The sequence below is a fragment of the Gasterosteus aculeatus genome, chromosome 9 (assembly GCF_964276395.1).
Source record: "Gasterosteus aculeatus chromosome 9, fGasAcu3.hap1.1, whole genome shotgun sequence".
NCBI lineage: Eukaryota > Metazoa > Chordata > Actinopteri > Perciformes > Gasterosteidae > Gasterosteus > Gasterosteus aculeatus.
In genome coordinates this window covers 20,523,432-20,543,595 of record NC_135696.1, presented here as the reverse complement: position 1 = coordinate 20,543,595, position 20,164 = coordinate 20,523,432, and the positions used below count along the sequence as shown (strand labels likewise).

The 20,164-nt window shown below is 49.8% G+C and overlaps 4 protein-coding genes across 10 annotated transcripts; all 4 read left to right on the top strand.

Moving 5' to 3' along the window:
- Window positions 1-369: 369 nt before the first annotated feature.
- On the top strand, window positions 370-3,351 carry LOC144383076 (uncharacterized). Of its 4 annotated transcripts, none has more exons than XM_078079719.1 (4): window positions 370-526; window positions 673-697; window positions 829-955; window positions 1,929-3,351. In XM_078079719.1, the coding sequence occupies exons 3-4, from the start codon at window positions 840-842 to the stop codon at window positions 3,097-3,099; spliced, it is 1,287 nt and encodes a 428-aa protein (XP_077935845.1). In that variant the 5' UTR covers window positions 370-526; window positions 673-697; window positions 829-839; the 3' UTR covers window positions 3,100-3,351. The 4 variants fall into 4 exon arrangements, with proteins under 4 accessions (XP_077935845.1, XP_077935846.1, XP_077935844.1 ...); XM_078079720.1 differs by having other exon boundaries at window positions 826-955; XM_078079718.1 differs by having other exon boundaries at window positions 673-703.
- A 1,227-nt stretch (window positions 3,352-4,578) lies between these two features.
- commd1 (copper metabolism (Murr1) domain containing 1) lies at window positions 4,579-6,675 on the top strand. Its single transcript, XM_078079716.1, has 3 exons — window positions 4,579-4,819; window positions 5,429-5,716; window positions 6,062-6,675. Exons 1-3 carry the CDS (start codon window positions 4,646-4,648, stop codon window positions 6,167-6,169), a joined length of 570 nt encoding a protein of 189 aa, XP_077935842.1. The 5' UTR covers window positions 4,579-4,645; the 3' UTR covers window positions 6,170-6,675.
- A 637-nt stretch (window positions 6,676-7,312) lies between these two features.
- Window positions 7,313-12,113, top strand: b3gnt2a (UDP-GlcNAc:betaGal beta-1,3-N-acetylglucosaminyltransferase 2a). 4 transcript variants are annotated; one of them, XM_078079713.1, is made up of 3 exons: window positions 7,317-7,490; window positions 8,689-8,820; window positions 10,119-12,113. In XM_078079713.1, the coding sequence occupies exon 3, from the start codon at window positions 10,139-10,141 to the stop codon at window positions 11,315-11,317; it is 1,179 nt and encodes a 392-aa protein (XP_077935839.1). In that variant the 5' UTR covers window positions 7,317-7,490; window positions 8,689-8,820; window positions 10,119-10,138; the 3' UTR covers window positions 11,318-12,113. The 4 variants fall into 4 exon arrangements, with proteins under 4 accessions (XP_077935840.1, XP_077935839.1, XP_077935841.1 ...); XM_078079712.1 differs by having other exon boundaries at window positions 7,455-7,552; XM_078079714.1 differs by lacking the exon at window positions 8,689-8,820 and having other exon boundaries at window positions 7,313-7,490.
- A 1,552-nt stretch (window positions 12,114-13,665) lies between these two features.
- LOC120825436 (uncharacterized) lies at window positions 13,666-16,507 on the top strand. The gene is made up of 7 exons (XM_078079711.1): window positions 13,666-14,248; window positions 14,323-14,677; window positions 14,916-15,016; window positions 15,095-15,156; window positions 15,382-15,548; window positions 15,819-15,968; window positions 16,067-16,507. The coding sequence occupies exons 1-7, from the start codon at window positions 13,718-13,720 to the stop codon at window positions 16,426-16,428; spliced, it is 1,728 nt and encodes a 575-aa protein (XP_077935837.1). The 5' UTR covers window positions 13,666-13,717; the 3' UTR covers window positions 16,429-16,507.
- Window positions 16,508-20,164: the final 3,657 nt, after the last annotated feature.

Genomic DNA, 20,164 nt, shown 5'->3' with positions numbered 1-20,164 from the left:
GAAGGCCTCCGTACTGCGGGGAAGGGAAGCGCTGGATCGTGACAGCACTAAACGCAAACGTCTTTCCCTGAACCACTGAACCACTGAAACTTAGAAACTCACCGTGAGACGAAGGCGCTCGGTCTCCATAGAGAAAGAAGGCTGAGCTTTGTTTTTCAAATGTAGAAAAGGTGTTTATGCTGAGAGGTCTGTTTGATACAAGCGTCCCTGGTGTGGAAAGTACAGATGTCTTGTTAGGGGTAAACGTTTGATGACCTGCAGGTCCTCCATGTGAGTGCACGTGAGACCGCCGTGCGCGCCCCACCATCATGACTTTACAAATTAAGACGTGGCAACGTTTTCGCATCTTCCTCTTCCTGCTTTGTGAAACACATGTTCAAATAAGGGCACGAGGAGAGGCGAGCGCTTCGTCCGATGTCCTTCCTGTCGGCTGAAAAGACGAGTTAAACTGCCGCACCCACTTCCCCTCAAGCCGTGAGAAGAGAGCGGTCCTCAGAGCATCAGACGTCCCTTCACACTATCGCAGGTACATGAAAATACAACGATTAATGACCTTTTATGAGTAAAGAGGAAATTTGTTTTTATTATTATTTTAGTTTTTCTCTCCCTGAATATCAAATAGTTGTTGTGTTCTTAAAGCTGGTTGCTGCTCTGTGTGTGTCCTCTCTGCAGGGAACCAGCACAGCCTCCCTCAGAGGTAAAGGTGAGTTTAATCATCTCAGAAGCAGCCGTGAAGATGGTGAACATCTGAACACGGCCAGCGTGTTCTTCTTTAGTTTAGCTTTTCTAAAGCCGTTGTTCACTATGTGCTGTGTGTCACTGAAGCAGAGTGCGTCCACATGGCCGGCCTGCGCTGGGTGGTCGTGGCGCTGACCTTCGTCCTGTCAGCTGGAGGCGGTTCGGCTGCTGTGGACCAGAACTGGCTCACAAGTATCATCGACGGCATCAAGAAGGAGTAAGTGCACAAATCTTAATAAATGTGAGGCAACAATTTGCACTCGGTTTGTTCGTTTTACAACTTAGGTAAAGTCTATCTCATATTTATCAACACTTTATACAACTGATTACATACAAAAAGTAGGTAATATTAACTCTAGATAATAGTTGCTATTAAAAATTGAACAATATGCTTAGTAAACATTACTTAATCAGGGAAGATTTTAAGCTTTACTTAAAAAATATTTTTTATTAGGCTGTAGTTGATAGTGTCGAAAAAGATGTATAGGTGGAAGCATAATTATACATTTGTTTGCTGACTAAAACACTTCCAGTAAAATGTAAACGATTTGCATTGGTTATAATTAGAACCCTCCAAATATCGTTTTTATAGAAGAAGAAGCCATTTTATTGCCACATATTATTTTTACACATATCGTTCTGTGCATTTAACACATCCCACAATGTCTTGTTCACCGAGACTTCGACATGGAGCAGCCGGCGTTCGAACCGCCAACCCTGCGGTTCCCGGCGCTTCCTCTCCACGCGCCGCGCTCGCCCGGTACACGGTGTATTCTGTGCATCGGATGCACGATTCATTCATTAAATATCTAGTCACAGAATATTCTGTTCATTGAGTCTAATTTAGTTTGATTCACTTATTAAAGTCTGTTTTTATTATTATCTATTTTCTTAATAATTAATTCACCTTCACACCCTTCCCTATTCTACCGAATTGACTGTCAGGACATAGTAGGACATCTGACATCATTAATAATAAATAGATAAAAACTTTTTAAAGTTTCTTAAAACATTTTTTCATCAGTATATAATCACTTTATACGCGTATACCACAAACGTTTTGCATCTTAAAAAGATCATATTTGAAATGTGCGCGTCGCATTGTCTTTTTAATTCACTTGCATTTAATATTTTAACATATTTGATGAGCTGGTACTCGGTCTAATTAAATGAATTCTTTCCTCGGGCAGGTACGCGCTCCGCGGCGCCTTCAGCCTGGCTGTGAGCGTCCCGCAGGACCAGGACGTGAGCGACCTCCAGCAGATCTTCCAGGACGACCCGGCGGACCGAGTGACAGAAGGCGTCTCCGGCGGTGACGTGTACCGGGGCGCCCGGGTGGTGGCGGCCGGCCGATCGGCGGCGCTGTCGCGGGTGCTCGATGACGTCCAGACCCTCGCGAGCAGCAGCCGGGGCGGTTTCCTCGTCATCTACTCGGACCGCTCCCCGTGTGATCCCGCAGACCCGAGCGGCCTCGCCGGCAAGATCGACGTGGTGCGCCGGTGGTCCGGTTACGCCTTCGTGTTTTCCGAAGCCGACCGCGCCGCCGGATCCCTCCAGTGCGCCGCGGTCTCTAAACTGGGGCTCGACAATATCTTCCGCTGCTACGAACCCGCAGGCGACGCGTTGCGCTGCGACAGCTGCGCAGAGGGCTCGTGCGCGGGAGGCGAGGTGGCGGGTCCGCGCTCGCTGACGGGTACCGACGACGAGGCGGCATCGGGTGGGGAAGTGGGTGGAGGTGGAGGCCAAGATGACGCCGTGGCCTCGCCTGAAGGATCCGACAGAGGAAGGAAGGAAGGAAAGGTTGCGAAGCAATGCAAGCGTAAAGGATGCGACAAGCGTAAGAAAGGCGGCGTGAGTAGGAAGACCCGCAAAGGGAGGAGAGGGCGGGGGGGTAAGAAACGAGGTAAGGGCAGGGGCAAGGGCAGGGGCAGGGGCAAGGGCAGGGGCAGGGGCAAGGGCAGGGGTAAGGGCAGGGGTAAGGGCAAGGGCAAGGGCAAGGGCAGGAGCATGAGCATGAGCAAGGGCATGAGCATGAGCATGAGCGGGAGCATGAGCGGGAGCAGGAGCAAGGGCAGGAGCATGAGCAAGGGCGGGAGCATGAGCATGAGCAGGAGCATGAGCAGGAGCAAGGGCATGAGCATGAGCATGAGCAGGAGCAAGGGCGGGAGCATGAGCAAGGGCGGGAGCATGAGCAGGAGCGGGAGCAAGGGCAGGAGCAGGAGCAAGGGCAGGAGCAGGGGCAAGGGCAGGGTCAATGGCAGGGGCAATGGCAGGGGCAATGGCAGGGGCAAGGGCTGGGGCAATGGCAGGGGCAATGGCAGGGCCAAGGGCAGGGGAGAGCGATGGGGGTGGCTGGAGTGATGCAGGTAACCGCGTAAGGACCCCACAAAGCTTCCTGAGACAAACCAGCAGGGCTTTCTCAAGCCTTCAATAGATTTAGCGGCCTATTCGAGCCCTTGCAGCGCCTCTCTGCTGCCATTGCAAAGTATTCGGATTTATTTTCAACCTTAATCTAGTTAAACTGGTATCAGTGTTGATGACTAATGCTCTGATATACTGTAAGTCGCTGTACTTCTGTTCTGCTTCTCTGATTAAAGCTCGTCTCAGCATCGACTGGTGTCCGTCATTTGGGAATATAAATGTAAGAATAGAAGAGAGCCCTATACTGGTAATGTGTAAGACAACATCTAATTGACTGCTGGGACACATTTAAGGGAGGGGGTCATTTTAATTGGGCCAGTAGATGTGTGTCTGTAGATGAAGTGCTGAAGTGAACACAATGTAAATTTAAGTTAAGGCTTAAGAATGACAGGACACTCACAGTGTTGATCTCCTTTTGGCTGATCACAACATTCATCCCTCCCGTCAAAAGGGCTGAAAACAAAGAAAGCCGTCCAGAGGATGATCTTCATCTGCATTAAAAACACAAATTGATGTTTTATTTATTTATTTATCAACTGTGTGTTTAGCATTAGATAAACAAATATTTACCTTATTCGTCATTGTTTGTAGCAAAGTTATAGAGTGACCATGAAAGTATTCAGTATGAAAATTTAAAATGCTCATTATATACCAAAAAAATGAATCAAATAAATACATTTTATTTAATTTTTAATTCATTTAAAAAAAATGAAGAGGAGTCTTTTCTAAACACACACAGGTCCCTTCATCCACACAAGCACATCACGACATCTGGAGGGAGTTTTCAGTTTACAGGAAGTAGATGAAAAACTTAATATTTAGTTTGAAAACCCACCCTGTTCTAATGTTGATTTTTCAATGGCGCACATCACATGAAGCTTAATCTATTAAGTCAATGCGTCCCTCGAACATGTGCTCAAAGTACACTGACACTTCAACAAAAAACAATGCAAAATTAGGGTGTTTTCCTTTTTCTCGTTCACCTACTTTTCATTCACACACTGCACGACTTTGGTCAAACAATTTTAAGCACCAAAATAATTCATGCGCATAAGTAAAGGTGTGTTTTCACGAGAGATTTGAAGAATTCCAAAGTGAGAGTGAGATTGTTCTTCAACACATGGGTATCATCATATATGCACTTGTCTTTTAAAGCTGACATTAAGATGTGTAAAATTGAGAAAATGGCCTCAAGAAACAAACTACAAAGAAGTAAACGCCGTGAAAGTCCAAAATAACGTCACCCTGCTCCAATTCTTCCAGTATGAGAGATAAAGATTCTGCTTTAGTTATATTAAATTATTTATTTAAACACATATTTGCCTGATTGCACGGATCCAATAACAAAACCAGGGGGGGAAGAGTCTCTTCTCTGGAAATCGTATGTAAAAAAAGGCAGAACTACGACTCCCACAATGCTGTGTGGCGACGTCCTCTCGTCACATGACGCATTCCGCCGTCACGTGACTTCACCGAGTGGCCAACAATGGCGGAGGTGGACGCGGCGAAGTCCCTGATGGGCTTGTTGAACGGAATCACTCAAAAGCTTTACTACGACAGGAGTGACGTCACCGAGGAGCTGCTGCGGCGCGAGCTGTTCGCGCACCTGCCGCACGAGGAGTTCCGCGCGCTGCACGAGCGCATGAGAGGCCTGCTGAAGGTGAGGCGACGCCGCCGGAAACGCACGTCGCGTGATACACACACACACACACACACGCGTGTTCGGATTCTGTACCGTTACACACAGGTTGTAATTGTATCCGAAGTTTTACTTCGCCGAATTTTAAGTGAAGTTTTACGTGACGTCGGTGGTGGTGTTCAAGTATACTTAGGTGGTGTAAAAATACTGCGGCCAGCAGGGGGCGGCCGTGCCTCAGTTTTGTTTATTGTACTTTTTATTACACTTTAAACCCATGGCTTTTTTACATTTTTGCCCGGGGAGCAATTAGGGGTTAGATGTCTTGCTCAGGGACACTTCAACATAGAACATGGGGCAGCCTGGAATTGAACCAACAACCTTGTGCTTCCCAGGACACCTTCTCTAACCCCTGCGCCACGACGACGATATGTATTTGTGGGATGAATAAAACAACAAAATAAAAAAGCAGTGAGAAGTGTTCCATTTGACATCAATCCATTATTAGTTGTGTATTTTAATTACATTTACACAGTTCATATGGTACACTTTTACTTGAGTATTACCCTTTGATGCTACTTCGTGCTAAATGTAGTACTACTTTACCCACTATATCTATTTGACACTTCTCAGTCCATCGCCACGGCCGACATGGACCACGCCCAGCTGGAGGCCTTCCTCACGGCCCAGACCAGGAGGCAGGCCGGCGGCGGGGTCACTGCCGAACAGGCCGCCGCCCTCTCTCGCTTCTGGAAGAGCCAGCGGGTCCGCGTGAGGGAGAGCCTGCTGGCCCAGAGCCGCTGGGAGCCCGGCCTCAGGGGCCTCTCCTGGAGGGTGGACCTCCGGACCGCCGCCCGGGGGGAGGCGGACCCCGGCGGCCCCGTGGCCCTGGTGGAGCTGGAGCTGGGCCGAGCCGGGCAGGTGGGATCATCGACTCAACACATCTGTTTAAATAGCCCCGCCCCTTTTTATGCTGACATCGTTGGAGCCTTGTCCAGATGTGTTTGCTCCTGAATTTGGGCTGTTCCTCGGAAAGATGTAGAACTCAGTGTTTTCTCTAGGTTTACAACTTCGGGGGGGTTAAGCGCGGGGGGGCCAGCAGTCACTCTGGTGTCATACGTGTTTAAGGTGAAAGCAACAATGTGACATTGTGTACTTTCTTGTTTCAAAGAGAGAGCTGCTGTGTGTTGAGAGGGTTTCAATCGCGCCAGTACACAAGCCACGTAACTAAATGCTCCTGTCGCCGTTCCTCCTCTTCTCTCTCAGGACTCGCAGTTTGTTTGTCTGGAGTTCGATGAATCCAAAGTCAACCAGCTGCTGAAGAAGATGTCCGACATCCAGGAGAGCATCGACGGAATCGCTCACCGGTCCTGAGGCCGCTCCTCCTCCTCCGCCGACGACCTCCGCCGACCTGCGACTGGAACATCGAACATTTTATCGATGGAGTCTTTGTGCAGCAAAGACAACAACTTCGGCCCCCCAGTCGCTGTCTGATGCCGACGTAAAGTGGAGAAAATGTTCCACACGTTCTCTCGTCATTGAAGGAGGAAGTCTTTGAAGTGAACGGTGCAGCGTGGCGCTGGAATCAGGACGAGGAGGATTGAGGTGAACGTCTTCTGTGTAAGACGGCCAACGGTCGTAATGAGGAAATGATTCCCTTTTGATCTGAACCACCTTCATGTTTACGTCTCTCATCTCATCAACGTGATGTCACATGCTAACATTAGCGTTGAGAGTGCTAATATCAAAGATATCACAGGCTGCCGACTGGTTCCATTATTATTGTTGTTGTTTTTTTTGTTTTTTTTTGCTAATTTACAAAGTAGCTGTTTGTCTAAATCTGCTTACAAATTCAAATAAATAAACTTATTATAACCAGGCATTATGTCAATGATTTGATTTTTATTACCATGTTTATGATTTAAATGCTTCATTTTTATTTGGCAAGGACAAATACATATAACAGCTGATCAACGCAGTTAATTGAAGGACCAACTCAAGATGCAGAATATAGTTTACACATTCAGACACACACATGCACAAATGTATGATTCATAAGCTTTTAAAAAATCCTCCGATGCCGTGATGTGAAGTTGGTCCATTTTATTAAACGCACACGTGAATCCGGAATCACTTATTGCCTTAATATGTCAGACGTACGACAACATAGTGCAGAGGAATAAAATCTAATGCTATGGGTTGGTTTACAAATAAAGGAATAAAAGTTAAAAAGGGGGGGGTCATCTCCTGGGCAGGTACGGATCAGACAGCCGGCAGGACCTCAGCCGCAGAGATCCAGTGGTTTTAAAAACAAAGCTCCAGATGTTTATCAACTGTATGTGTAATAAAATAGAGATAAACTCTTAAATCAGTAAAGTCTGACCCATAAAACCAAACACACCTGTTATGAAACAGATGGACCACATTTCACATTTGAACGCGCACTTCAAGACGTCGACGTGGGCCGCCTGGGGGCGGAGTCACTGCGCGCGTCCCCGCCTCTCCTCCGCGCGGTGCACACGCGTGAGTCCTTGTGTTCGCGGCAGAGATCCGGGGTCCCGCGAGGAGGGAGGTCGTCACGAGGAGCAGCAGCGCGCGCGCGCGCGGATCTCCCCCCCCCCCAAAAGAACGAGAGTCCCACCTGCAGGGATCCGCGGCCCAGCCGGATGAGACGCTTTGGACTTCCGGTTCACAGGTGTGTCACAGAATGAACCGTCAAAGGACTCAAAGGACAAACGAATAGCAGAAGAATCAGAGGTGTGAACGTCTTAAACTGAAAGTGAAGTTTGACTTTGGGTTTTTAGACACGTGATTTATTCATGAATATTGAAAATCACTTCATAGAAAAGTGCTTTAACTTCAAAGAAATATTAAGAAATAGTGGAAAGTTTTGACTTCAAACTCACGCATTGATAAGATGTCGGAGTAGTTTGGTAAATTATTATTGTACTCAAAAGGTGGAGCTTCCTTCGGCATGATATTCAAATGAAACAAATAATAATCATATTGTTATCTAGCTCGTGGTACAACTACTGCTAATAAATAAAAAAAACTACTAGTAGTAGTAGTAAAACTACTACTTGAGTTGAGTTACTTGGCAGCCCGTCGCCTCGTGCTCATCTGCTGCAGTGATTTATTTCATTTAAACATCTACCGTGTTCATCCAGTGAAATATGGAAACAAAGAAAGATTTGTGGCTGGTGTGAATTTGAATAGAAGTTTGTTTTCTTCGTTCTCCCCTGAAGGCGCTCCACCAAATTTACCACAGATCAGAATTTAGGATTTGAATCATCAGGATGATCCGAAGCACACTGTTGTTTTAGCACATACTCTATATATGTATGTATATTATTTATATAGAAAGTACAAAAAACAGAAAAAAAGTGTGTAAACTGTAAAGTCAAAACCAGGGATCGAACCTCCGGTTTATTTTATGAATAAAACCACATTTTCTTTTATAGCGTTTCTACATTATGATGCAGCTCATTTCTTCGGTACCCGGTGGGTGCTGTTTGGGGGGCTACACTGTCCTTCACGGGGACCCTGACAGGTTTGGGAGCCACTGCGTCAACCTCACACGTTATTTCAGCCGTCTGAGCGACTCTTGACCTCGAGCGACTTTGACCCCCTCAAAGTGCTTAAAGTCCCATGTTTACGACGCATTATCAGGGAGATGTTAAAGTCCGCTCTGCCCCGCCTTTATAACAAACCCTATCTCCGTGCGTCAGGGTTCAGGACGGCCAGTAAATGACCTTCAGTGACCTTCAGTGGCCGTGTCAATTCGGATGTTGCTCCGCCCCCTGGGACTAGTTCAGCCTGTGGTCATGTGATCTGTTACCGCGGCTTTTCTTTGGTGCCACACGTTGTCTGACGGGGCTTTGTGTTGAACCCAGGATGGCTGCGGACGCAGCGGCCGGGTTTTCCTTGGCGACGTCGTGCTCCTCCCCCACGCTGCAGCTCCTCCCCTTGAGGCCCGCGGAGGTCCGAGTATCCAACTGACCCGTGGTCTCCTCGCCAGTCGACAGGTGACGAATGAGATCAGAAAGCAGAACAAACTACCGAGGGGAAGAAGTACTCGGCCTCTTCCTGCACTTTGTTTATTACTATTTAATTGTAGAATTACAACAAACCAAAAGGAAACGCGCTCATCACGCAGAGAGGCTGCTTTCATAATAACCATGGTGATGAAACAGTCCAGAGTAAAAATGATTCTCCTGAAGTACAAAGTAGCAGAAGACCGTCTTCCAACGTTGCGTTAAACTAATGGTCTGGACAGCAGCGTGTGGGATCTACTGGCATCTAGTGGCCAGGGGGCAGATTTCAGGCCACCGCACGCGCGTGTGTGTGTGTGTGTGTGTGTGTGTGTGTGTGTGTGGGTGTGTGTGTGTGGGTGCGCGGTGTGTTTGTGTGTGTTTGTGGGTGTGTGGATGTGTGTGTGTGTGTGTGCGAGGTGTGTGTGTGTGTGTGTGGGTGTGTGTGTGTGGGTGCGCGGTGTGTTTGTGTGTGTTTGTGGGTGTGTGGATGTGTGTGTGTGTGTGTGCGAGGTGTGTGTGTGTGTGTGTGGATGTGTGTGTGTCTGTGTGTGTGTGTGTGTGTGTGAGGTGTGTGTGTGGATGTGTGTATAAGGTGTGTGTGTGTGTGTGTTTGTGTGTGGATGTGTGTGTGTATGAGGTGTGTGTGTGTGTGTGTGTGTGTGTGTGTACGTGTGTTTGGATGTGTGTGTGTGTGGATGTGTGTGTGAGGTGGGAGTGTGTGTGTTTGTGTGTGTGTGTGTGTGGATGTATGTGTGTGAGGTGTGTGTGTGTGTGTGTGTGTGTGTGGTGTGTGTGTGTGTGTGTACGTGTGTTTGGATGTGTGTGTGTGTGGATGTGTGTGTGAGGTGGGAGTGTGTGTGTTTGTGTGTGTGTGCGTGTGTGTGTGTGTGCGTGGATATGTGTGTGTGTGTGTGTGTGCGTGGATGTGTGTGTGTGTGTGTGTTGCTCGGCAGACAAAGGCCGCTGCCATTAAACCGGCGTCATGTGTGCGGCTGAATTGGAAACATGTGATTGTCGTCTGCGGGAGGAAGGATTTGAGTTTGTTGTTTTTTTAATGCTGCTTAGGATGCAAAAGTCTGAGCTCTGAAACCAGGCGGAGGAGGGCGGAGGAGGGCGGAGGGGGGTGGAGGGGGGTGGAGGGGGGTGGAGGGGCATTGACCTTCTGGACCCGACCAGTTTCTTTCTCTTAGAGGCTTCGACCGAGCGTCCTGGCCTCGGATTCTGCAGATCTGAGCCCGTCTCTCGTTGCCCTTTTACTCATTTGTCTCCCATCTGTCGTCCCTTTGCAGAGACGCAACCGGGAGGCGTCATGGCGCGCCCAAAATTTCGAGTGTTCTGCGCGACGATGATGATGCTCAACCTCTTGGTCTGCGTCCTGGTGGCCGTGTCCTGGAACCTCAAGCTGGGCGGAAGCGATCGCGAGGCGGTCCGGATCCCGTCGGCGAGGTTCTGGCGCGAGCAGGAGCGCAGCAGGTCCTTCTGGAACAAGGAGCAGCAGCTGCTGGACTTTGTCCACAGCCCCGTCTTCCGCTCGGCGCCGCCCGGCTGGCTGAACGACACGGGCCCGCTGGACCCCTGCGCGCCGGACCACCGGGTGCCCGCGCAAATCCAGGACTACAACACCCTGCCGCAGCACTTGCAGGACTTCCTGCTGCACATGCGCTGCCGCACGCACCCCGTGCTGATAGAGCGGCCCGGCCTGTGCGAGGTGGCGCCCTTCCTGCTGCTGGCGGTCAAGTCGATGACGCCGCACTTCGACCGGCGGCAGGCCATCCGCCAGACGTGGGGCCGAGCGGGCCTCCGGGCCAACCGCACCGTGGTCACGGTGTTCCTGCTGGGCGGCGCCGAGTCGACGGACCACCACCCGGACCTGCGGGGAATGCTGGGCCACGAGGCGGAGCGCCACGGAGACGTCCTGCAGTGGGACTACAGGGACGCGTTCTACAACCTCACCCTGAAGGAGGTCCTCTTCCTGGAGTGGTTCGGGCGAAGCTGCCCCGGCGCCCGGTTCGTCCTCAAGGGCGACGACGACGTCTTCGTCAACACGCCGCGGGTCGTCGCGTTCCTCGAGGGCCTGACGGAGAGCCGGGCCCGGGAGTTGTTCGTAGGCGACGTCATCAGCGACGCCGAACCGCACCGGGACCCGAAGCTCAAGTACTTTGTCCCGGAGAGCGTGTTCGCGGGGCGGTACCCGCCCTACGCCGGGGGCGGAGGGTACCTGTACTCGGGGGAGTTGGCGCTGCGCCTGCGCAACGCGTCCCGGCGGGTGGCGCTGTATCCCATCGACGACGTCTACACGGGGATGTGTCTGAGGAAACTGGGCCTGGCCCCCGAGAAGCACAACGGCTTCAAGACCTTCGACATCGAGGAGAAGTACCGGTCCAACCCCTGCATGTACCGCAGCCTGATGCTGGTCCACAGCCAGACGCCTCAGGAGATGATGAGGATCTGGTCCTGGATCACCAGTCCGGAGCTGGACTGCCAGTGAGTCCACGTAGGGGCTCCGAGTTATTGTTTTAAAGTCATCGATGTATTTATTTAACAGTGTTTTCAGGTTTTACTCATCGCAGAATCATAATCGCATCTGATGAACGTTTTCCCTCGCTGATTCTTGACTTAATTGTGTTAGTTGTGCTCTCATTTTGTGTGTTTATAATTTGGACCTTGTCGTGTCTGAGGAGCTGGATCAAAGTGATCTCAGCGTGCTGGATTATGAGGTTGATCTGGATCCGAAGCAAACGATGGTGCGTGCAGGATGTTCCCGTCATTGAGAGATAGAGATGGTAAAGAATAATGTGATCATTTATCTACATGTCCACAAAAAAATCACCTACAGAATGGTTCTCCTCTCTTTCTCTTTATATTTTATTGCAATTAGCTATAAAAAAAACAGAAAGAAACTAAAAACACCAGTAACTGTGGCGTTGTACTTGTACTACTTCAGTACCACAAGTACTCTGAACCGATTGGTACTTTTTCAGGAATTAATTTGTTTGTATATAGTATAAATACATTGTATATTTAATATGCATGTTTAAGCAATTCATTGAGTTTGGTTTAAATGACATAGATTCAAGTCATTTTTTCTATTGTTTGTTTTGGTCGCTATTAATCTTTTCCAGTTTGTGAAATATGGATTAAAAAAATCTCATATTTTTTATAAATCCGATTTAAATAGATGAAATACTATTTATTATTTAAATGCATTTTAGGTACAAATGTGGGTAAGCATTCATTTTACATTATTCCTATTAATCAATTAATAAAATACAACTTGTATTGTATTCTTGATTGATTCTTTATTATGAACCCACAAACAAACAGTTAGTTTGTGCTTTTTCCTCCGCTGCACGTTAATGTCGCAACCCTGGACCCTCTGCATGACGACATCGACCTCTGCGTGATTCAAGGATGCAGCGAAAAGAAACGCAATCAGCTCGCTGACGAGTTTCAGCTGCTCGCACAGGGAAGCTTAACTGAAGCCGTGAGGCGCGACGAGTCCTCCCCTTTCACGCGTTTAACAAGGTAAACGGGAAAAGTTCTGGTAGGAAAATGCCACAAGAGAACAGCTTTAGTTTAAAAAGTGTGCCGCTCATATTTCTGCTGGTATTTGGTTTGTTTTGGAATCGGAGTGAGTCTCAGGTGAGTCGGAAAGCAGCTCGGTGAGCTCGTCTGCTGCTGGGACGGTGTGCGTTTAACTGTGTGTGTGTGTGTGTGTGTGTGCGCGTGTGTGCGTTGCTTTGTGCTCCAGGTGAACAGAGAAGAAGCCAACAAGCCTCAAGGTGAGAAAGAGATTTTTAGGAGGAAAAATAAACCGACTCTGCAGACAATGGGGACGTTAATAAAGTTACATTTCGAGAAAAATATTGATTAAAGTTAAGGTGCCGGTCCCTTTTCTAAATGTTGTATGTGTGATATCGGGGACACATTCAGGCTCAATGATCACAAAGGCTCTTTGTCAACACGAGGCCTCTTCATGAGATAGTGTGTGTGTGTGTGTGTGTGTGTGTATATATATATATATATATATATATATATAGAAAAAAAATCTCCGAGACCAAATGTTTTCATACCTTTTTTTTAAAATAAATCTATATTGACTTTTCCAAAAGTCCCTTCGAGTAGATTTTCATAGGAAGGGAATCCAGCTCATTTTAGGATCCGGTTATTGGTGATCTGGCGCTCTGGGTTGTTGGTGATCTGGGTTGTTGGTGATCTGGTGCTCTGGGTTGTTGGTGATCTGGGTTGTTGGTGATCTGGTGCTCTGGGTTGTTGGCGATCTGGGTTGTTGGTGATCTGGCGATCTGGGTTGTTGGCGATCTGGGTTGTTGGTGATCTGGCGATCTGGGTTGTTGGTGATCTGGCGATCTGGGTTGTTGGTGATCTGGGTTGTTGGTGATCTGGTGCTCTGGGTTGTTGGTGATCTGGTGCTCTGGGTTGTTGGCGATCTGGGTTGTTGGTGATCTGGGTTGTGGGTTGTTGGTGCTCTGGGTTGTTGGCGATCTGGGTTGTTGGTGATCTGGCGATCTGGGTTGTTGGTGATCTGGGTTGTTGGTGATCTGGTGCTCTGAGTGGTTGGTGATCTGGTGCTCTGGGTTGTTGGCGATCTGGGTTGTTGGCGATCTGGGTTGTTGGCGATCTGGGTTGTTGGCGCTCTGGGTTGTTGGCGCTCTGGGTTGTTGGTGATCTGGGTTGTGGGTTGTTGGTGCTCTGGGTTGTTGGTGCTCTGGGTTGTTGGCGATCTGGGTTGTTGGTGATCTGGCGATCTGGGTTGTTGGTGATCTGGCGATCTGGGTTGTTGGCGATCTGGGTTGTTGGTGATCTGGTGAGCTGAGATGAGCTGGTTTCCTCCTCAGATGGACGGCGAGACGGCAGCGCCTTCTTCGCCATGCGGAGCTGCCAGCAGCTGCTGCAGGGCGACGCCGGCGAGTTCTTCTCCCCGGACTACCTCTGCTCCAACCCGCCCCTGTGGTGCAACTGGACCATTCGGGTGGAGCCCGGCAAGAGAATCCACCTCCACCTGGAGGACCTGACCAGCAGCGACGGCTGCTCCCTCAAGGAGGACCAGATCCACGTGGAGGAGCCCGCCGACGGGTTCAGAGGTCACGCGGTCCTGCAGCAGTGCTGGCGGGAGGCCAAGTACACCTCCAGCGGCAACACCCTGTACGTGGTGCTGCTGATTGGCGGCTGGCCCAGCCCGCCCTACAGGGGCTTCCACGGCCGCTACCAGGCCTTCGGACCCCCGGTGGTTTTCGACCCGCGGCAGGGGTCCAAGGCGGATCCGCCCCGCAGGCCGGTGGACTTTGGCGACATCGTGATGGAGGGCGAACGGGTGGAGTCTGATGTGCCGGAGCCTCGCGATGGCGTTTACGATTATCACGGCCAAGCTACGACTGCGGAGGCCGGGCTGGAGACCGAGGTGAGAACCGATGACCGCGGCCCCCCGAACTGCCTCCAACGTTTGCGCCAATTGATTCCGTCCTCTCCGCTCAGTGGGGTGAAAACCAACCTCCTGAGGTGGAAATCTACAGCCACATCTACCCGTCCACAGCCGCGTCCACGGTGCCGGCGTTCACGCAGGGGACCTCTCGGTCCGAGAGGGGGGCCGCTCCGACGACTTCGGCGCCGCCCGACAGAACGACAACCACACAGGTGGGCGTGCAGGAGGAAGCCGCGGGTCCAGAGGAGGAGCGGTCTGCAGAAGGGAAGGACTGGAAGGAGGCCTCGGACCGGCTCCCCGCCGCCGCCGCCGCCTCCGCCTCCTCCGAAGAAGAACCGGGGGAGGGGAGGGGCCTGACCGATCCTCCGCCCAACGTGGTGGAGCCCCCGTCGGACCACCGGGGGAACCGTGAGTGAATTTGTGTTTTTAGATCTTTTAAGATGCTGAATATCTACGTGGATCCACACTGGGCCAAAAGATGGAGGTTCAAAAAGTTGATGAACCAGAAGTTTGTATCAACCTTTAATACAATACGTAAACTTATCGACATTATGGTCAGTCGACCAAGCTCCTCTCCCGCCTGGTTTTTGTCTGATACTAGTTTCCTGTTTTATTCTACACCAACACGGTTTGCATCTCCCCTCAGTTCACCTGTTCGAGGTGGCTCTTGAGGTGAACTTCAGACAGGACTCTGAGACGTCCTTGGTCAACCCGTCCGGGTCGCTGCTGCTGTCGGTAAAGTCTTTGGTACGTTGGTGAGAATTGGTGGAGACGGGATTCTCTGAGGCCTGAGGACCCCGTGACGTTGTTGTTGTGTCTCTGCAGGTCGGCGAGCGGCTGAAGGCTCTGGGAACGCCGCTGTCCATGTCGTTTAAAAGAATAAAAAGGTTGGTAAACGGCGACGCTGCTGTTCGACAAGGTCGCAGAGAGTCGGACCCCGGAAGTCGAGCAACTCCCCTCGCACGCCGTTTAATCTCCCTTCCCTTGCATCCTCTTTGGACCTCAAACATGTGACTAGAGGTGCAAGAAAAGAGGAATCCGTGCGGTTGGTTCCCGCCGACGTGTGCGCGCCGTGCTCTTGAGCGTGATGCATCCCGCTTGTGTGCTGGCAGGCTGAGCAAGGGACTGCTGTACATCCTCTGGCTGCAGATCGGACAGAAGCCCGGGGCGGCTCAGGTCCGGGGGGTCGTGCGCTCCCGCCTGGAGGGCCTCGTCGCCACGGAGATCGACCTGGGGGAAAGCCACGCGCCGGGCGTCCTCGCGTCCGTGTCCATCGCAGGTAACCGCGGCGAGAGTCGCCATTGGGGAAACTGGGCGGCGATGTTTTAAAAACACACCGCCGCACGTGTGGCGGAGCGACTGTTACGCTAGAATATTAACGTCGCTGTGACGTCACTCGTTGGTTTTCTGGCTGCTGTTTTTGAAGCATCGTTCTCAGGGGTTGTTGTTTTTTTTGTTTTGTTTTTTGCAGCCAGAGAAAGGAAGTGACCTCACACGTGTTGGCCCCGCCCTAAAGTATGCGCGTGGTTCTGTGTGTGTGTGTGCTCAGATGTGAACGAGTGTGACACTCAGCTGGTGCTGTGCGACGCCAACGCCGACTGCGTGGACCAGTTCGGTTCGCACTCGTGCCGCTGCAGGCCGGGCTTCCAGGACAAGACCCGCCAGGGGTCGGGGGGGACCGTCGACGCAAAGGCCGCAGGTTAAGTCAATCGCCTCATTTAAAAAAAAAAAAATTTTAAAAAGCAAATGAAAGCCGGCCAGAGGTTGAACGGCTGCTGACGCTCTGTTTGCACGCAGGTTGCAGCTCGGGCCTGTCGGCCGAGACTAAAGGCGTCTACGTGCTCTTCTTCCTGCTCAGCTTCCTCGTCCTGGCGCTAATGGCGGTGGCCGGCCTGCTGTACCACCGACGCCACCGGGGGGAGTTTCTGGTTCGGTGCAACAACAGCGCCGCCTCTCACCCCGACCACCACCGGCGGAGCCACCACCATCATCACGATGAACCCGACCTGCCCCCGCCCCCGCCGCCCACCCGGAGCTTCAGGGAGGCCTGGCCCCAGGGGAAGGACCGCTACCCGGTCGTGGACCTGCCGCTGCTGAGCTTCAGCCCGCTGCGCCCGCCGGTCGGCTACGGGGAGCCGCGGGAGGGCGGGAAGATGTGAGCGTCTCCCGAACGGAACTCATCGGCACATCGCTGCGTTTGCTTTCTGACGCGAGTGAATTAAAGTCTCAACAAACCGCTTTTCCTTCCCATGTTTTTATTTTATTTATTTTTTTGCCCCTTTTCTGACACTAGAATCTAAATGGATTGATAATATTACTAATTATGCTGTAAATTTCCATCAATGGTGCCAATATTCGTATTGGTAGTTTTAAAATGTAGCCGTTTTGTTTAATGTTGCCGTTCTGCTAAAATGTCAGACGACGTGAACCAGAGTCTAGAATCGTTGCGCCACATTTAAATTGCTCTGGCTCAAGGGCACTCCAGCAGGACACCTGGTGACCTCATGCGCTTCAAACCGGACCCCCGGCATCGGGGAGGGGAGTGTAGTCTGTGCCGGCCCACCTGGTCCGAACCGCTGTAATGGGTTTACAGCTGCTAATCCAGGGCGGCGTGCCGTCACACGGGGGTGTGGTTGCTGGTTCCTTCATCCCGCCGCTCGTCATCGTCTGAACACATTTTTATACACAATTTCACTTTGTGTGCGTTATCAAGCTGGTAGACATTAGAAGACAATCCGACGGATTCTTCTCCCAGGAGACGGTGGAGACCAAAAACTGAGCTAAAAGAGGGACTGAGGGGTACGACCATCAAGTCCAACATGTTGGGATTAATTTCTGAGAGCTGACGACATCGTTGTAGACGTGCATGACCGTACATTTAGTATGCAAGTACATTTGTAAAAGATTGAACGCATACTTTTAACTTGCGTAATAGCGCTTAAGTTTCATAGCAAAACATAAGCTGCGAATGTGCATTTCTTTCATTGATGAGTAGTGACTGAAGCTGCTGATCATATTGATAGACCTCCTCCACCATTATAATAGCGGCTATTGTTGAATTTGCTTTTGGCAGTTTTTACATTTTGGAAAGCACACCAGAGTATCTTTACCAAGTGTGTGTGTGTGTGTGTGTGTGTGTGTGTGTGTGTGTGTGTGTGTGTGTGTGTGTGTGTGTGTCTTCGTCTTCTTTAGACCAGATGTTTTCTCAGCATCTGTCTGACATCGTTCCCCCGGTGAAGGAAGCCGCTGCTCTGAGGATCTTTGTCTGCAAGGACAGAATCACTGAGGAGAGCTGCTTAAGTAACAATAATGTAAAGAGATTGAATTGAATAGCGAAATCTTAAATCCATTTGACAGCTGTTCATACTTTATGTTGATATTTTACTACGCAAGATGTTTTGTTCCTAATAGAATCAATACAAATATTAATAAATCCCATGAGAAGTGTTTCGCTGAGAAGTGATTTAAGAGACACGCTAGGCTCCTGCAGCACTGGGGGGGGGGGGGTGGGTGGAGGCGTTGGTGTTGGTGGGGGATCCATCCTCCACCTTCAGCCTCCTTCCTCTGCGGGCAGCCTGAGGTCGAGGAGGTCGCTCCTCCTCCATCGCTCGCCACGCTGAGCTTCACCTGCCAGGCAGCATCCCCACCCATAATCCCCTGCTCCACCCGAGCTCCCGTTGCTGCATTCACTTATCTACGACTTGATTGAACGCTTCCACCCACACATGAACGAGTGGATCACTGTGGACGCGTGGTGGTGATCTACCTAATGTTAAAGCATTTAAGATGCATTGCTTCTGTAACCTGAACAGGACAATTAAGTAACTGCATAAAGTACAACATAGAATGTGTAGTTACTTCCCACAGCCGTTATAAACATTGAACCAGTTAATCAGCACTGAAACAGCAGAGTTTCGTTGTTCGCTGCAGCCAATCGGATTTCATCTGAAAGTTTGCAACCGCATCCCCTAAATCAATTATTAACTCCTGCTTAAATGTTTCTTATTCCCATGTTTTCATTCAGCACCAGGTCTTTTTTTTTTAAACATCTTTAAATACTTTAAAACAAAATAGAGGAGTTGACATTTTGGAGGCTTGGTATCTTGGATCAGCTGAGACGGCGGTGCTGAGCTGGATCTCTAGCGGCCTCTTATCGGGCCCAGCAGCTCCTCCACCGGCCGCCCAATCACACTTCACACGGCGCCACTAATAGAAAAATAAATTGCCAGAGAGCCAATTTCAACACGGTGAGCCACGAGAAGAAATAAAACAATATGAACGGAGCCCGATTCCTCTGATATAATGAAGCCCATAACATCGGATAAGGTTATTAAACAGTGATGGGATTACTGACCAGCTCCTCCCGATGGGAGATGCAAGGTCAGCGTTCCTCAGCAGTTTTGTCACAACAGGCCAAACGTAGACTCACACAAACACACACACAAAACCTGCTGAGAGCCTCCTGTAAGGAGCCATACACAGCTATTAAATGCTCGATTAGATGTAATTGTAATAGATTCTAAGGACCACAAATCATTGTCCTTCATCAAAAACCCCAACGTGACCTTTGGCGGACACATATTTCCAGCAGAACACGAGGAGCTTGTTTTGCGCGAGGACGGGCCGATGTGCTGATGAGAGGCAGGTGGACCAACAGGTGGTTGGGTTTGGTTGTGGCCGTCAGGTGATCAGCCAGTGGACGGGTGAAGGTTATCAGGTGTGCAGAGTTCCTGGAGGATCCTGAGGGACGTGAACGTGGACAAAAGACAAATAAAGACAACAGACTGGACCAAATCTCAGACCCTGTTTACACGATGGGAAAACGCATATACATTCATGCGTTTTGGCCTTTCATTTACACAAAAACTGAGGTTTTATCACGGAAAACCATCATTTCTAAAAACTCCGGCCAAAGTGGAGATTTCTCAGGTTTTTGTGTTTGCGTGTGAACTCGGTCCAACGGAGTTCTAGGTTGTCAATCGTCACAGTATGCGACTTGTTGTTGGTTTTGAGAATTCTGATTGGTTTGCATGTCTTTATCCTTCTCGTTACGCTGCCGACTACAGGTTTGGCACAGTTCTGATGGCGTCCGGGGCCGTATTTATGCGGGTTCATATAAACAGAAACCTTTTTTGAACACGGAGGGGCAGAAATATTCGTTTCTGTAAATACCCGGCTACGTGTAAATGTGGCCTTACTCCCAAGAGGATGAACCTTTAGCCATTCGATTCACGCGCACTTAAAATACGAACCACCTCAAGACTTCTTGAATCTAATGGTGGATCACGGATGAATTTACTGCGATTGCTTGCGCTTCAAACAATAATCTCCATCAGACGATTGAGAAAAAAAAACGTTTTTAGTGCCTTTAAACCGCGGTTAAGTGATTTGAGCAGGCTAACGTTAGCTAACATGCCGTGAGCGGTCTAACGTTAGCTAACATTAGCCGGCTTTCTATCGCAGACGAATTACTGGTCGTCAAAACAAAACAAAACGGTTTTAGTGCCTTTAAACCGCGGTTAAGTGATTTGAGCAGGCTAACGTTAGCTAACATGCCGTGAGCAGGCTAACGTTAGCTAACATTAGCCGGCTTTCTATCGCAGACGAATTACTGGTCGTCAAAACAAAACGAAACGGTTTTAGTGCCTTTAAACCGCGGTTAAGTGATTTGAGCAGGCTAACGTTAGCTAACGTGCCGTGAGCAGGCTAACGTTAGCTAACATTAGCGGGCTTTCTATCGCAGACGAATTACTGGTCGTCAAAACAAAGTTCAAAACAAGTTATCAATGAAAATCCTCTTGATAAGAGTGCTGGAAAATAAATAAAATGCATAATAATAAAATCATATAGAACGTACGGTTGTTTACCGTTCGCCCGTTCAACCTGCTCTTCACC

Excerpts from the sequence above, each read along its gene's own strand:
- LOC120825436 (XM_078079711.1), top strand. The coding sequence starts at position 13,718 with ATGCGGAGCTGCCAGCAGCTGCTGCAGGGCGACGCCGGCGAGTTCTTC. Across the intron at positions 15,157-15,381 it reads TCGTTTAAAAGAATAAAAAG|GCTGAGCAAGGGACTGCTGT; the intron begins GTTGGTAAACGG and ends GTGTGCTGGCAG. Across the intron at positions 15,969-16,066 it reads CGTCGACGCAAAGGCCGCAG|GTTGCAGCTCGGGCCTGTCG; the intron begins GTTAAGTCAATC and ends GTTTGCACGCAG.
- LOC144383076 (XM_078079719.1), top strand. The coding sequence starts at position 840 with ATGGCCGGCCTGCGCTGGGTGGTCGTGGCGCTGACCTTCGTCCTGTCA. Across the intron at positions 956-1,928 it reads ATCGACGGCATCAAGAAGGA|GTACGCGCTCCGCGGCGCCT; the intron begins GTAAGTGCACAA and ends TTCCTCGGGCAG.
- b3gnt2a (XM_078079714.1), top strand. The coding sequence starts at position 10,139 with ATGGCGCGCCCAAAATTTCGAGTGTTCTGCGCGACGATGATGATGCTC.
- commd1 (XM_078079716.1), top strand. The coding sequence starts at position 4,646 with ATGGCGGAGGTGGACGCGGCGAAGTCCCTGATGGGCTTGTTGAACGGA. Across the intron at positions 4,820-5,428 it reads GCATGAGAGGCCTGCTGAAG|TCCATCGCCACGGCCGACAT; the intron begins GTGAGGCGACGC and ends GACACTTCTCAG. Across the intron at positions 5,717-6,061 it reads AGCTGGGCCGAGCCGGGCAG|GACTCGCAGTTTGTTTGTCT; the intron begins GTGGGATCATCG and ends CTTCTCTCTCAG.